This window comes from Eumetopias jubatus, unplaced genomic scaffold (genome assembly GCF_037043125.1).
Source record: "Eumetopias jubatus isolate StellerSeaLion01/CBP00866 unplaced genomic scaffold, mEumJub1_p1.0 scaffold_1, whole genome shotgun sequence".
Classification (NCBI taxonomy): domain Eukaryota; kingdom Metazoa; phylum Chordata; class Mammalia; order Carnivora; family Otariidae; genus Eumetopias; species Eumetopias jubatus.
The window spans coordinates 73,394,284-73,411,911 of NW_028274807.1; the positions used below are offsets into that span (position 1 = coordinate 73,394,284).

Below are 17,628 nucleotides of genomic sequence, written 5' to 3' on the forward strand. Positions count from 1 at the left end.
CTACATTTAGGCCACTGATCCATTTTGAATTTATTTTTGTGTTTGGTTTGAGAAAGTGGTCCAGTTTCATTTTTTTTGCATGTAGCTGTCCATTTTCTTAACACCATTTGTCGAAGAGATTTTTTCTCATTGCATATTCTTTCCTCCTTTGTCGAAGATTAATTGACCATATAATTGTCGGTTTATTTCTGAGTTTTCCCTATTCTGTTCCGTTGACCTATGTGTTTATTTTTGTGCCAGTACCATGCTGTTGTGATTACTAACACAGGGCCATTTGTATTGTGATTTACAGTTTGTGAGGTATTTGCATATATGTTGCCTCATTTGGTCTTTTCTGGTAGAGATTATTTTTTCCCTATTTTACAGATGGACCCATAGAGAAGTTTAAAGAAGAGTTCAGGGTCCCATAGCTGTAAGCAGTGAAAGAAAAACTTCTATTGAGAGCTGAACTGGAGTCGGAACTGGAGATCTTATTATCCTTTGGCCAGTGAGCAGTCTCCACAGAGGCGATAGTGTAAATGGTGGAAGAGTAGAGTCTGGAGCCTGACTGCCTGGGTTTCATTCCCAGTGTGGCTTTTGACCTACTTTGAGCAATGTATTAGCTTAGGCTGCCATAATAGCATACCACAGACTGGTATGCTTTAAACAATAGAAAGTTATTTTCTCACAGTTCTGGAAGCTAGAAGTTCAAGATCAAGGTGTTGACAGGATAAGTTTCTGGTGAGACCTTTCTTCCTGGCTTGCAAATAGCCAGCTACCTTCTCTCTGTGTTCTCATGTGGTACAGGGAGAGGTCTAGTTCTTCCTCTTCTTATAAGGGCACCAATCCTATCGGATTAGGACCTCACCCTTATGACCTCACTTAATCTTAATTACTTCCTGAAGGCCCTCTCTCCAAATACACTAACACTGGGCGGGTAGGGCTTCAACATATGGAATCAATCCATAACAGGCAAGTTACTTACTGGTAAGTACCAGCCCCCTTACCAGCCCCTTTACTCGGCCTCCACTTCCTTCCTCTTCTTGTGTTAAGTGGGGCTAACAATAGTACCTGCCACATTTTCATGAGAAATAAATGAGATGATAGGTACGTGTAATGTGCTTTGATGAAATCTATGCCTGGCATGTAGTCATTCCATGGGCCTTGGTTACCACACACTTTGTAAAACCAATTTTGACTTTTTATTTGTTACTTCTTACTATGAACTGCATCTCCAGATATTTCAGACAATGAGTCAGGTAACTTACTACCCATTCTTCCCTCAGAAAATGATCATGAAAACAAACAAAATACTTAATCTCTCCAAATGTATATGCTGAATTGTTCAGGATTTCCTTTTTTTTTCATACAAACATAGATATAACCTTTGCTCTGTCATATAACTTCCCTGCTTTGTCTTCTCCCCATAGCACCCCTTCCCCCTTTTTTTGGTCAACATGTCCCAAGAGTACTGAGACAATAACTAGTGTGAGATTTCTTCAATGCACAGAACTTTCTTTCTCTATTTTATAACTAAATCCTACATTCTAGCCAATGTCAACTTTTTCCAGCTAAGCAACTTTGGGAATATGAGGTCAAGCTATTAAGAGTATCAATGGGTATGACCAAGGAAGAAGGGAAAGAAAAAAAAAAGTGATAATTAAATATAGAAAGAGTAGTATTTTGCCAAAGTCATGGGTCTGTGAAGACACCATAGTGTTTCAGAAAGAACCTGAAAAATGTAAGTTATTATTACTTTATCCATAATCCTCTAGGTAGTTCATTTTAGCTAAAGTTTATGCTTTTAGCATTGCGATGTATCCATGTTCAAGTGAAAAGTACTGACATTCTGATACCTCTTTGGACCTTTGCAATGGGTTACTTTTCTTCTTTTTTAAATTTTTTTAAAGATTTTATTTATTTATTTGAGAGAGAGAGAGCGCGCATGAGCGAGAGAAGAGGCAGAAGGAGAAGCAGGCTTCCTGCTGAGCAGGGAGCCGGATGCGGGGCTCCATCCCAGGACCCAGGGATCATGACCTGAGCCAAAGGCAGGTGCTTAACTGACTGAGCCACCGAGGCACCCTGGGTTACTTTTCTTCTTAAGGCAAGCTAAGAAGTATATTTTGTGTAGCAAACTCCTACACAAGGAGGTCAGTCACAGCATTGGCATGAACTTAAAGTGACCATTACACTACTCTAAAATTCCCACAATAAGACGGGCATTACAAAAATTTATAAGAAGATAAGCAAGGCCACTCACTATGTGCTAAAAAAAAAAGTGAGTCTGGCATTTCAAAGTTCAGAAATTGCAAGGCCACAGGAAATAAAAAATGCCCAGGTTCCCCCTACCCCTTTCTGTCCAGGTCAAACAAAGATCCCCTGTGTACATTCAGTTCTTTGAAATGCACTCTTGGATTATTTTAAATTCTACTCTTAGAATTCAGGGACTGAGCTGGTTAATTCTCTTGATAAAAAGAAGGTAAAGACTGCTCAGTGAGACTTGAGGTGTTAAAAGTCTAGATTTGCCAAGCAAACAGTGTGGATTATTTGCATTACAAAGCAGTTATTTAAAGTGGTAGCTCCTCTGGTGCACTTAAGTCTCTTATGGATCATTAACTGCTTGAGAGAGCTGGGAAACAGAGTGAAGTGAAATAACCATTTCCAGGTAAAACTGCTTCTTTTTCGGAAAGGAAAAATAAATCGAAAGACTCTCAGAGACTCTCACATTTCCTCAAAGGGAGTTCCTACTTACAGAAAGATCTCAAGAACGACATGCTGTAGAAAATAAGGCACAGAGCCATAGGCCGATGAGCATCTGTTGCACTCAGCTACAGGCCAGACCTTGGACCATGTGCATTATGTATTATTGCATTTAATCCTTCAAGCATCCATGAAATGTGGTATTCTCATCCCACTTGCCAGATGCAGAAAAGTAGGCTCAGAGAGTTGCAATGATTTTCAAGATGGTTCAGAGCTGAGATCTGCTCAGGAAGGGGCCTGTGCTTTTTCCATGTTGGACAACACCAAACCAAAAACTGGGAGAAGCTGATGGTGCTATCTGGTGTGCCCACCCCACACTGACACACTTTTCCCTCCATTTCTTTGCCTGCTTTTTTTTTTCTTAAAAAGTTGGATAAATTTCTTAAAAAATATGAATGATTTTACAGAGGGTTTAACACAGCAGTACGCAAGAGGAAAATCAGTATTATTACCCACTCTAAGAAAAATGGTTGTTACCATTTTTACATATGGTAAAGATACCATATGTAAATTATTATTTTTAAATTCTACTCTTAGAATGGTTGTTCTAGTCTATTCTAACAACCAAAATGGTTGTTACCAAGAGTGCATATGGTATCTTTACTTGACCTATAGAATTATACTTTGCTTTATATCGGTGGCCCGGGTGGCTCAGTCGGTTAAGCGTTGGACACTTGACACTTGATTTCGGCTCAGGTCATGATTTCAGGGTGGTGAGATTGAGCTTGAAGTCAGGCTCCCTCTTCTGTTCTCCCCACTCCACCCCCACACCCACACCCATGTGCTCTCCCTTTCAAAAAAAAAAAAAGATTTATACTTTCCATTATATAGAATTATGGGTTATAGGGCTTGGGGGTAAGAGGGATGGTAAGAAATAAACTTAAAGGCAAATATATCCAAACACCTTTGATTTAATTATGACACAGTTTATGTAATAAGATGGAGGCATATAGATGAATTTTGGTCTCATACTTACCTAGACTGAGGCATGCAGTTAGTGCATTGGATTAACACTGGCCTGGGAAAGCTTGGGAGTTCCAGTGTTCCACTTCACCATTCCCTTTTTAGGCATTATAATCCAGAGGTTTGTTTGCTGTCACACAGGGCCAAAGGGTGACAGCTTAGTTTTAGGAATCGGATTCTCTGCTGTCAAGAGAGAAGAGATTGTGAGAAACTGGAGGCTATTTGTTATATGGTGCAGATTTCATGGTACTTTTCATACATGAGTCAAAAACCATGGACAACTTGTTTGAAACAAAGAGGAAGGAGCCAAGAATTGGAGTGGGAAGACCTGGCTTCAGGTCTCAGTTCTGGCCTTTCTACCCATACCAGACTGGCCTGGTTTGAGCCTCGCTGATGGAGTACATGGAACAGAAGTGCTAAATCAATGTTAACTATTTCTTCTTATTATTAGATATTCAAACAAAACCCCCTCAGAACAACACACCCTTTGACCCACCTGAGGTGGTCAAAGGCAAAGCCATATAATGCTCAAATATGTCAACGTCAAGTTGTGTCCTCTGGTGTTGTCACGTATCCAGCAATACCTAGAACATGTCCACCAGTTCAGTGGCTCAGTCATTAGAAATTTAGCCATCTTCAGTCATTTTTAGGCTCTGAAGGTAACTCCATGCAAATCTGGTTTAATTTGATTTAGTTATATATATATATATTTTTTTCTTTTTTTAATGAGAGTAATAGCCAAGTTTACTGGTTTTTGGAATTAATCCATTAACTTTCAAATTTCTACTGTTTTTCCCCTTCTGTTCTTCTGTTCCCTCCCTTTTCCTTCCCTTTTCTTCTCTCCCCTCCTTGTCTCCCATTCCATCCCCACACCCTTTGCTTTACTTTCCCTTCTTTCCCCTCCACCCTACCTCTCTGTCTCTCCCTGTCTTGGTCTCTGTCTGTCTCTCAGAAGCTGTGTTAGGCCTGCCTGAGCACAGATACCCATCAGATGCAGTCCCTACCCACAGTCCAAGAGGAGTGGTAAGGTGATAGGTAAAGATTCAAGTACCCTGATAGTTTAGGGAAAGAGAAATTAGAGAGGTTCCCATGATGTGAACTTTGAACTGGGCCCTAAAGGATGATTAGGCTAGCCGTATGAAGGCTTGAAGAGAGTAAAGAAGGACATGTATTCCAGGCTAAGGAAGCCGAAGGAGCAAAGCCATGGAAGTGGGCTTCTCTTGAGGAGACTCAATGTAAGAGGTTAGCTCCGACAACGACTGAATCTTCTCCTCTCTGACCTTTTGCAGCATCAGCTGGGACACTCTTCCCAGCAAATGTGGGTTTGGTGGAGATAATTCCCAGCTCTGACCTACCTTCTTTAGGCATCAAATTGTTTCCCAGGCTGGACTTCCCTTGCCATCCTTCCTAGCTCCTGAAGTGTCCCAGTCATCCTAGTGGATTTTATGCATAGCATTTACCCATTCAGATAATGACCACAGTTATTACCGTGTCTGTCCCTGAGGTACCATTGTGGTGCCTGTTACTCAAGCCAGTGCTGCTCACTCTAGTTTTATTCTGTGATGAAGTCAGCAGTGAACTTCAAGGGAAGAGGCTTCAGTTAGGCTCATGCAGGAAGGTACCTCCTTCAATCCTACCTGTGCTAAACTCTTGACAGTTACCTCTGGGCACCTTCAAACCATGCATTCAGTTATGGACAAACATCCATTTGTTCACTCTCACCAGGCAGGTCACAGTTCTCCACATGGATAGGGATATAAGGGACAATAGAACATGGTTCCTACCTTCCAGATGGTCTAGATGAACTAAGAGAATACAAAGCAGAAAGTGATTAGGTTGGAACTAGAGGGGATTATGCTCAGTGAAATAAGTCAAGCAGGGAAAGACAATCATCACATGGTTTCACTCATCTGTGGAACATAAGCAATAGCACGGAGGACCACAGGGGAAGGGAGGGAAATCTGAAGGGGAAGAAATCAGAGAGGGAGACAAACCATGAGAGACTCTGGACTCCGGGAACCAAACTGAGGATTACAGAAGGGAGGGGGGTGTGGGGATGGGGTAGCCAGGTGATAGTATTAAGGAGGGCACGTGATGTGATGAGCACTGGGTGTTATATGCAACTAATGAATCGTTGAGCACTACATCAAAAACTAATGATGTACGACATGTTGGCTAACTGAACATAATAATAAAAAAAAGAAAGTGGGGGAGGTTGGGATCTTTAGGAGTGAGGATAGTGATATTCCCTCCTCCCCAGCCCCGCACTCACCCCCTCCCCCACAAGATAGTGTTACAGGGGCTGTCCTGGAAGAGGTAGAATTGAAGTTAAGCCCGGAAACCCTGGGATGGTTTGATTGATCTGGCTTCCCCATCCTCAGAGACCAGAAGAAACCCTTTGGAGTGCTTGCTTGTTTGCCTTTTTTTTCCTGTGAAATTTTGCATCTGGCTATGGCCTCATGGCTTGGAGAATAATAGGGAAAACTAGCTCTTTTCTGAGAATCTACCTCCCTACCTTGAATTTTGTTATGTGTGTCATTGAGTCATATTCACACCCAGATTCCTTGATAAATGATGACAGGCTTTTTCCTTCAAGGCTTTATATCTACTAGTGTTCAAGGGCATGTAATTGTGTAGAATGTTTATTAACTCCATAAACTTACAGGATTATATTAAAATGATGTTTCCTAGGTTGGATTTTAGCCTGATGACTTCTCTTAACTTCGTGGGGGTTTTGGTGTCTATTTCCTCAGGATGAATTCCAAACTTACTCATGGAAAAAGGTAATGTGGATCTACCTGTCATCATTAAACAGCGAGTTTGGTGTCACTCCTGACCACCCTCTCATTACAGATGAGGAGTTCATCATAAATAGAGCCATCAGAAAGCCAGACCTAAAGGTAAGTAAATTATGGTAACTGCTGATTCTAGAGAAATGTAATTTTTCTCCCCCAAAATATAAGTTTAGATCCTCCACCATGCCAATCCTCTATAGTATACATAGAACCTTATAAAGAACATGTACTTTGGAGCTAGACAGAGCTGAGTTCAAATCTCAGCTTCATCCTTTTAAACTGTACAGCCTTGGATCTGTTACTAAACTCTGTTGAGCCTGTTTCCTCATGTATAAAATGATGATGAAAATGCCTGCCTCTAATGTTCATTGATGACATTCAATAAGTTAGGGGATACAAAGATCAATAAGGTCCCAGGTACATAGTAGATTTTCAGTACACATTAGCTCTTAGTACCATCAGGCCCTGTATGATAACTTATGAAACAGGGTTTCTCTTACTGAAAGATAATCACCCAGAAACATCCCAGGGGCTTTGCTTATGTCTGCAAAATGACCTTATTTTGAGTTCTGTCATTCAAATGTATTTGGGTTACTCCCTCTTCTCCATATTAAATTAATACTACTTGGATTCTGACTAGCTAACATTCATATTAAAGACATATTTTATAAGACAGACTGTTTTCTCTTAAATTGATGTGTGTGTAGACAGCTGTTTAGTTTTATGAGCTCAAGGTCAATTTTTAAAAATAATAAAAGTCAGTTGCTGAGTTTCTCTATTGTCAATTGTTATCACCCAATTGTCTTAACTGCCCAAACAAACAAAAACAAAAGAGGTCAAATACCTTCAACTAACAGATTGCATAATCTGTCAGGTGGTTATTCACCTGGAAAAGTAGGCATCCCAAATCAGTTTTATGGACCTGAGATTATTATTGACCTCCACCTTCTTTAATTGCATCAAACAAATAAATGGACAACAAGATGAAGAACAGTTCAAATAAACAAAACGTAAAGAAGGGGCAGAGGTCTTGAAATGGAAAGCTCTGGCACCAGGCTTGTTATCCTCATTGACCACATATGACTTAGAGGAGTTTGGCTAATTACTGCCTCTCTGAGCCTTGAGCTTCTCATTTATAAAATGAGAGCAATAACTCCTTCTGTGCCTGTTTCTCAGGCCGTTGTAAACCTGAGATGAGAAGGTGGACGTTAAGGTGATTGGTGAACTGTGCTGAACTACATTCATAAAGGACAGAAACTTCCACTGACATTGGAGGAGGTTCCACAGGCTCAGCCATGACAATACTTACGGTGACAGTGAGGAGAGCAACAGTACCAACATGACAACCATTCAGGCTCTTCAGGGAGAGTCTGGAGACCTGCATCAAAAGAGCTCTGTCAGGTTTACAAATGCAGGCTAAGAGGAGACTCTAAGGATCGTGGTGGGATCACAGGCAAAAGGAAAACCCAGTGCTTAACCCGTAAAACAGGATGCTCTCACAACGGGTTCCAACAAGAAATGAGCAGCAGGAAGCCTGGGGAGGGGCAAGCTTCCTGGTTCTGAGCAGAAAGATGAAAATCACTCCACCACATACCCCTGATGTCCTAATTACTATTTCCTGGTCTGAAGTTCCAGGAAATGGGCACATAAACTCCGCTCCATGCAAATATTTTACTTCACATCTTACTGGTGTCCAGAGCCTCTGAAGGGGATGAGGGAGGCAGAGAAACTCCAGGCAGAGTTGACTCCTGCTAGGGGAATGTTAAAGATATTTGAAAGGTCTATGATGGGGGATCATTCTCACTCTGTGAGAATTGGCCTCAAGAAATTATCAGGAGATAATGGGACTTTCTATTTTCTGGCCTGAGGTAAAATTTACCAGCAACCTCTTCATTCCCCATTATTGCTGCCTTCACCTGCTGATGTTCTGGTCTATTATGTTTTATAAGCTTCTCAGTCTCAGTCTGTGCTTTCACATCCTCCGGATTTAGGCCCCCTAATGGAGCAGGGGCCTCACATTCTCCCACAGCTTGCCCTTTAAAAATGTTCTAACTCAGATTTTTGAACCTATGGAATTAATAAAGGAGGCAACCCTCACTTTCTACAGCTTGAATCCTGGCAGTGATGGGACTTTTCAGACCTTCTTCTGAGACTGTCGAACATTATATCCTTTGAGAGACTAGACTTTGGAGCCAGAGTTTGAGCTCAGATTCGATCCCTGCTTCTTAATAGGTGTGATCTTGGGCAAATGACTTAATCAAAATGAACTTCAGGGATGAAGGATGAAGTGAAGGTGAAAATAATACTTGTCCTGCCAGAGGATGATGAAAAAGACTAAAGAGAATGTGTGAAAAGCCCCCAAGTCCTCAACAAACAGTAGCTGTGAGTACAGTCCAGCTCTGCTTGCAGAATTACAGGGACTGAACAGGAAAGGCAGGTGTGAGGCAGGAAGCGTGAGGTCCCAACGTGGTCCATGACCACCTTCACACACTCTTTCCCTACTCGAACTTGAAGCTTGTGAAGGAAGAACTGCTCCCAGCAGCAGTGTACTCCAATTTTATATATTGAAAATCAATTGGAAAATAGGATTTATTTTTTTAAAGTTATTTTGCAACCAGCCTTGCTGGAATAAATCCATTCTGTAAAATAAAACATGCAGTATTTAATTCTCTTACCGGGTAACTCTGAATGTGTGTGCGTGTGTGTGTGCACATCCGTGTGCACACACATATATTTATCGAACACTGTTAAGATTGGTCTTGAAGCTTAGGGATTTAACCTCTATTTCTAGTTGTCATGTGGTTGTGCAAAGCATTCATTCACTTATTTACTAAATAATGTGTTGAACACTTGTTATGTTTCAGCTATATGCTCTTCCCAGTTCTAGAATTTACCTGATGATTATACAGACTATACTATTCATGGGTTTAGAACATACTCAGAAGAGCTGCGGTGGAAACTAGAGATAATCTTCTCAACTGCCTCAATTTATGCATGGGGAAACTAAGGTGTAGAAAAATTTCCTTGAATTTCTCAAGGACACAATTACCAGAGTAGCTATAAAAAGAAGAACGCCGTTTCTCAACTTTGGCCACACATTAGAACTATCTGAGGAAAATTTAAGAATATTTAAATCGCAAACCAGACAAATGAAATCAGAATCTCTTGGGGGTGGAACCCAGACATTAGCATTTTTTAAAGCTTCCTAGTTAATTCCAATGGGCAAAATGAGGTTATAAGCGTTGCTTCATAACAGTATGACAGTCTCACTGTATCTCTTTGTGCTCAGTTACATCACCAGTTGATGGAAATTCAGATTTGCACATAAAGTTGCTTAAAGAAATTCAGAAACAAGAATGCCTAATTGCCATCAGCATTAATCTTACCTTTCCTTTTCACTGCCCACACACTCAGACCCTCACTTCCTGGAGCACATTTTCTTTCTTTCCTTTTTTTTTTTTTTTTATTTATTTGACAGAGAGAGAGACAGCGAGAGAGGGAACACAAGCAGGGGGCGTGGGAGAGGGAGAAGCAGGCTTCCTGCTGAGCAGGGAGCCCAATGTGGGGTTCGATCCCAGGACCCTGAGATCATGACCTGAGCCGAAGGCAGATGCTTAATGACTGAGCCAGCCAGGTGCCCCTGGAGAACATTTTCTTGCAATAGCCTGCTCACTGTCCTCTAGCACTTGCTGCCAGTCTAATCTTTGTCATTGTCTCTTCTATAGTTTTCTCTGCAAGTCCTTGCCTACAAGAAAATGTCCGAGATACCTCATCCTAGCATTTAAGGCTATACACTCTTGGGCACCTGGGTGGCTCAGATGGTTAAGCGTCTGCCTTCGGCTCAAGTCATGATCCCAGAGTCCTGGGATTGAGTCCCACATCGGGCTCCCTGCTCCTTGGGAGCCTGCTTCTCCCTCTGCCTCTCTCTCTCTGTCTCTCATGAATAAATAAATAAAATCTTTAAAAAAAAAAAGGCTATACACTTTATTTTCTTTTTCTTTCTTTCTCTTTCTTTCTTTCTTTCTTTCTCTTTCTCTTCTTTCTTTCTTTCTCTTTCTTTCTTTCTTTCTTTCTTTCTTTCTTTCTTTCTTTCTTTCTTTCTTTCTTTCTTTCTTTCTTTCATTTATCTTTGTTTATCTTTATCTTTCTAGCCTCATTCTCCAGTCTGTGGTCAAATAGGCCCACTCATTTGCCCCTCCCCACAACTAACTTGTGCATAATCTCTTTGAAATGTCCTCTTTCCTTCTCATCTGAGCAAAAGTCTTCCAACTCTTCAAGGCTGCAGCTCAGATGTCATCTCCTCCATGATGCCTTCCGTCTTCTGGCCTCTCTATATTTCTATTTCAGTACTATAAATTTTACTTTATTATATTTTTATTTCTTTGATATGTATATGTTTGTATGGTATAGTTGTCTCCCTTTTTTTAAGGTTTATTTTTATTTATTTATTTGAGAGAGAGAGAGCGCGCATGTGCGAGCAGGAGCAGGAGGGGCAGAGGGAGAGGGAGAGGGAGAGGGAAAGAGAGTCTCAAGCAGACTTCAAGCTCAGTGCAGGGCTCTACCCAGGGCTCCATCTCATGACTGTGAGATCAGGGCCCTGAGATCACGACCTGAGCCAAAACCAAGAGTTGGCCACTTAACGGACTATACCACCCAGGTGTCCCTAGTTTTCTCTTTTGTAGATTTTCTTCCCTTGTTGGGTTATCAAATAGTGGAATGCAGAGACTGTTTTATTCACATGCTCATCCATATAGTATGCCCATGATACACATTGACTGAATGATAACTTCTAATAAGGAATGCCATTTGTGTATTAGGGAAGGTTGGGGTAAGTTAGGAAAGGATCATTTTAAGCAAGTATATTAGGGCTCTATCTTTGCTTCTTCCCCAGATGCTTCTTTAGCCACTGAACTGCTATGTATTCACTGATCCTTAAACTAGAGACTCTTAGTACTTTTCTTTTGCAGGTGAGATGCATAAAAGTGCAGAAAATAAGATATGTTTGGAACAACTTAGAAGGACAGTTCCAGAAAATTGGGTAAGTTGTTTCAGCAGTTTCATCCAAAAGAGAAATTTATCTCAAAAATATTATTTCTAAGTATGTTTTTCTCATTATTATTATTTCAGCTGTTTGGAAGACTGGCTCAGTTCTACCAAGATACATCTAAAATTTGGATCAGGTCTAACAAGAGAAGAACAAGCGATTAGGTACCATGCCTACTATTATCTACATCAGCTCAAAAGGACAGTTACCATTAGCCAAATAGAGAGCCTGGCACATAGTTATCTTAGCTGGTCCATATCAGAAAACCTTGTAATGCTCTGTTCAGAATTATTAAATTAAATGCATGCACATACATTATCTCACTTCATTAGAGCAACCTTGTCGGGGAGGTGGAACGAACATCCTTACCCTCCCAATATAACACATGACAAATCTGAGGCTCACAGAGGTATGATGCCCCAAACGAGGTCACACAGATGGGAGGTGAAAGAAGAGCTGAGGCTTAGGAAGGGCACAGTGTGGAATGTTAAGAGTCTCTCAAAATCTCACCGTGTGGTTTTGAGCAAGTAACTTCTCGTCTCTGGGATTTGATTGCTTAATTTTTAACAAGGGGAGGAGGATTCTGTAAAGTTCTTGCTGGTCCTAAGTTCCTGTGATTCTCACATTCTCCTCTACCCCATTTCCCAGTAATTGAAGGGACCTAGAGCCTTGCTGCATCAGCATCACCTAGAAGCTTGTTAGAAATGCAGAATCTAGGGGCGCCTGGGTGGTTCAGTTGGTTAAGCGTCTGCCTTTGGCTTGTGTCATGATCTCAGGGTCCTGGGATCGAGCCCCGCATCGGGCTTCCTGCTCGGTGGGGAACCTGCTCTTCCCACTCCCCTCTGCTGCTCCCCCTGCTTGTGCTCTCTCTCACTCTGTCAAATAAATAAATAAATAAATAAATAAATAAATAAATAAATAAATAAAATCTTAAAAAAAAAAAAGAATCTTAGACCACACATCATCCTTAATTGAATCAGAGTCTTCACATTAACAAGATCATGAAGTCATCTGTATGAGCATTAAAGTTTAGGAGGCACTGCTCTAACATATTTGCCCAAGCTATTTGATCTGAAAGTCTATATAGAAGGCACAGAGAGAGTGATTGGTGTTCCCAACAGCAAAATAATGCATAAAGGGTCATTGCTCTGCATAATCAAAGACACATATCTTTAGGTTTTCAATTAAAGGGCTGTATAACTGTGTGTGAGAGCTATTTTTGAGATCCCAACATCTTTTCTTAAAACAAATGCTGCAGCTTCCCAGAGCTGAACAGGAGTAGGAAGGTAGATCTGGTATTTCTCACCAGTAAAACGATTTTCTTGTAATGATCCCTCCATCCCACATCCACAGAGCCAAATTTGGGGACAGAGTTGAAAGAGTGCCAATCTTGAAACTACTTGAATGAGGCCATGGCTAAATTAAATACCCAAACTGCCATCAGGGAAATATTTAGACCCGAGGAAGAGTCTAATTCAGTAGATGCAATATGATCATGTTTATTGTTTTTGCCCTTGGGAACTCTCCCCTTCCTCAGTTATTTTGAAAAGGATGAGGGCATTATGTAACAAAGGGGCTTTTGTTGATTGTGAGAAACTGAATAGACCTTTTTTTGAATGAGTAAAAAATGGGTTTCATTCTTATTATTAATAACTGACTGATCTATGATCTCTCCCTATAGGAGGTTAATATGCGGGCCTAATACTATCGATGTTAAAATCACACCAATTTGGAAACTACTCATCAAGGAGGTAATAGTACTTTCTCTTGGTGCTGGCTAGAGAATAAAGAAGTTTAGTTCTAGTCAAAAGATCAAGAATACTACTTGTTAATACATAACTGTAATTTGGGATATTTTAAAAGAATACAAAGTGTAGTTTCTTCATATCTCTTTTCTATTCTTTTTCGTGGAGACCATCTTTTGAACACGTTGCCTGATTCAGTATAAGATATGATGCCCATGTATCTACTTATCCTTTTATAACTGAATGAACATACATCTCTTTCTTTCCTTTTTAATCCTATGTTTCCTAGTCTGTCTCAACTTTGTGAAACTAAAATAATCATTGAAAAGTTAAAAACTCAGAACTTTTCTTATGGGCAACAATGTACAATTTCTTCAGCATCTAAAATTATAGGAAGAAAAGCGTCTGCTTGGACTTACTAGTTTTCTCGATCTCAGTGTGTATGTGGGAGGAAAAAAAGGACTTGACCATCATTTATTGAGTTGAATTTTTCCTCTTTGACTCTACTACTGGGCTTATTTTTCATTTTGCCATGATTATTATGAAACTATAACGATACAGCTGTACTCTGGGTCTTTTCCTTCACTTCACTACTTGCTTTATAAAAAGCATACTAAACTCAAAGATACTTTCTCAATATTTCTAGTAAGCTTTCTTTCAGCCATGGAAGGAAGCAAAAGAGACTGAGGAAATGTTTCTGTGTGCTCCTTCCTTAACCAGAGGCAAGGATTACTGTTCCCATCCTAGACAAATGGAAATAATCTAGAGCGTATTGGAGTAAGGGCACAATAAGTCTTAAACCAAAACAGGCTAACGACTGTTGGGAGTTAGCCTCGCCCTTCTCCCACAGTGTTCAGTGACAGTTTCCCACTTTCAGCTTGGCTCCCTACTTGTGAACAATTGTAGTCTTCAGCTTAGCCATTAATCTAAAGTATTTTGATGGCTTTGAAGATAGCAGATAGTGTGTCATAGGGAAGAACAACGGACTCGAGAACATTTTAACTTTGTAAACCTGAAGTGTTAACTTCACCCTTCTGATGGCCAGTACATGTGAACTGCACCTGGTAATATCCATACCTTTCACTCCTGTGATGGTCAACATGAGGACCCATGAGACACTACTTTGTAAATGATAAAGGGCAGGAGTGATTAAAAATGCTCCAGGGCCAGATTCCTTGGGTTTAAGTCCTAATCTGTGAATATTGCAACTGTGTGAACTTGAGCAAATTTGTCAAGGTCTGAGGCTCAGCTTCTCCATCTTTGCCGTGGTGATAAGTAATAGCTTCTGGGTAATAAGGTAATTATGGAAATTAAAAGAGAAGATTCAGGTAAAGTTGCTTAGTGCAGTGTCTGGCACATGACAATTGCTGAATAAATATAACAAGAATGAGAATATTGTGTGGGGTGATTTGTGTCACAGAAATGCCTATGAAAGCTAACAAGTCAATGAATAGCTAAACGTGAAGACTAAATACCCCCTTTGTCTTTCTGTTTTCCTGCCAACAGGTTTTAAATCCATTTTACATATTTCAACTTTTCAGTGTCTGTTTGTGGTTTAGCGAAGACTATAAGGAATATGCTTTTGCCATCATAATCATGTCCATCATGTCCATAGCTTTGACGGTATACGATCTCAGAGAGGTGAGTTTTTTCCACCAATCTTGTGGCGGCAGAAAGGGAACAGTAGGGACTTTATTGAAATTTTGTTAGAAAGATGAATCAGGAAATACTCATTGCCCACTCCACAGTAAATTAGAACAAGTTTGTGAATATCTAGCACAAATAATGATGCCGAATAATGTTATTTCTTTTCCTTCCCTCACATCCCAATTCCTAACCTTCCAAGTTATTTTTTTCCCCTCTTTGGTTTACTCAGGCTGATCAGCCAGAAGAATTTACAAGTATCTATGAATTGTGAGTAAGTGAAAAAAATATATGCAGAGAACATTGTTGGATCTTGAAGACGGTAGAAGAGGGTGGAAGAGTCTATTTAATAATAACTCTTTTGCCCTTTTTGTTTGGTTGGTACTTCTTTGTTAAAGTGTTAAAGTCCAACACTTGGCTTTCTTTATGCCCACACCAAGGGATCTAAGTGTTTTTGGGAAAAAGTCATGTGGAACAGATTGGTTGATCACACTCCCCCATTCTCAAAATTAAAGTTTCAAACCAATCTCTCCTCACCTTTTATGAGATGCCCAATTGCTCTTCTATCACTTCTCCTCTAATTCAGCAGATAATCTCACCACTTGTTCCACAAAGAAGATAGAAGCTTTAAGACAGGAATTTGCTCAACTCCCCACTCTCCAACTGCCAAATGACCCTGTCTCTGCCTTCCTCCCGCCCTGCCCTCTCTTTACAGAGGAGAAACGGCCCTCTGCCGGTGCTTGCAATAACACCCTTTCCCACCTGCTCAGGGTGCTTATGTGGGCACTGAATGACCTCCTCACTCCCTCCCTCCAGGGCCTTTCCATTAGCATTAAACATGCTCAAGGGAGGTAACAATCCCTTGACAAAGCTTCTACCTTTAGCTACTACTCTACCTCTCTTCTCCCTTTTACAGCAAAACTTCTTTATGCAGCCTCTCATCACTTACTCATCTCTCCCTCACTTCTCACTATACTGACCTGATTTTCACTTTTGTGACTCCATTAAAAGACTCTTAAGGTCACCACTATAATCCTAAGGCCATAGGTAGTTTTAAATTAAAAAAAAAAAAATCCTTTTTTAAACTATTTTTTTCTTAGTGGAAGGAGTAATATATGGACACAATTTTTAAAAAGCTCAAATAGAACAATACAGTGTAAATAAAAAGTAAATATCCCTCCCACCTTGGTTCTCCCAGTTCCAGATCCCCTTTCTGAAGGCATCCACTGCGGCAATGTTCTGTAACGTTTAGCAGTATTAAACACATATGCACTAATTTGTTTCACACAAATGGAAATACACTATGTACACTGTTCTGCACTTGCATTTTCACCTAATATATCTTAAATATCTTTCCATATCTGCACAAATATGTTTTCTCTAGTTGTACCATAGTTTTTAAACCAATCTTATGTTGATGGATAGTTAGGTTGTTTCTAGTCTTTTGCTATTAAAATAATGGCAATTCTTGCACATACACCTGTTCACACCTCCACATATATGTGTGTTTATAAATACATATAAATTACAAGTATGCATAATTTATATTACATGTAGATATGTATATAACAGGTATATATGTCTGCTTATATATAATTGGTATGGAGATATAAAATTTCTATACTTGAAATTACTTAATTATAAACTAGGTATATTATTTTAATAGATGTGGTCAAAATGCCTCTGAAACAGGGAATACTAATTTACACTCTTCCCAATAGTAGATGACTGTTGGTTTTCCTCATCTTTGCCAATGTAAGTGAAAATAGAATCCCATAACTTTAACAGCATGTTTTCCATTACGAGTTGAGCACTTGCTCATGTCCTAAGTGGCTTGTATTTTTTTCACTGCAAACTGTATTCGTGTCCTTCATTAATTTTTATTAGATTGCTGATTTTATAGTCCCCCTCCCACAGTGGACATTTTTTTTCACATTGCAGCTTTCAGTAAACCCTCAGTTGCATTTGACAGTTAACTGCTCCATTGCTTCTTTTTGAAGTGCTCTTTCCTTTAGGCTTCAAAGACACACACTCTCCATCCTCTCTAGTTGTTCTTTTTCAATCTTTTTTTATAGTTCATCCTCCTCTACCTGGCCTTTCTTTGGGGAGGGGTGTCTCAACATCAAAGCAATATGCAAACTATATAATGTATATTCTGTCTCGTATACAATGTACGCTCTGTCTTCCTCTCCCCCTCCACTTGTGCAACCATGTTTATTGGTTTCTTGTTTTCTTCCAAAGAAATTTTTAGGCAAATCAAGCAAATGCAAATATATGTATTTTGTTTTTCTTTCTTTCTTATATAAAAGGTAGCATCATTATATTATTTCCTACCTAGTTTTATTATTACTACTACTACTAATATGTCTTGTTGGCCTTTTCATGTGAGTATATTGAGAGATTCTTCATTATTCTTATAGCTGTATACCAAAGAATTCTAAAATGACTTCTAAATTTATATATATTTCAAATCCAAATATTTCTTTTGAGTTTGAGATTCATAGATTCAACAATCTATTTGATTCAGAGTCAATTCTTTAGGGAAGATTTCTACTGCTTCCATTGGCCATATATGCTCCAAAAGCACATTTTTTCCCCTTATTACTGATTATAATGATACATTTATGTTGGTGATTATTTGATAAACAATATTTTTTCCAGTGGGTTGTAAATTCCTTGCTAGTAAGAACCATATCCC

At 39.7% G+C, this 17,628-nt stretch overlaps 1 protein-coding gene across 2 annotated transcripts in view; it reads left to right on the forward strand.

Moving 5' to 3' along the window:
- ATP13A4 (ATPase 13A4) overlaps window positions 1–17,628 on the forward strand; it is a 114,885-nt gene that overhangs the window by 32,983 nt on the left and 64,274 nt on the right. For both annotated transcript variants that reach the window (XM_028101057.2, XM_088025041.1), the window contains exons 3-7: window positions 6,456–6,602; window positions 11,465–11,535; window positions 11,625–11,705; window positions 13,223–13,292; window positions 14,793–14,927. In XM_028101057.2, the coding sequence (XP_027956858.1) occupies window positions 6,456–6,602; window positions 11,465–11,535; window positions 11,625–11,705; window positions 13,223–13,292; window positions 14,793–14,927 (504 nt within the window). The remainder of the gene's footprint in view (window positions 1–6,455; window positions 6,603–11,464; window positions 11,536–11,624; window positions 11,706–13,222; window positions 13,293–14,792; window positions 14,928–17,628) is intronic.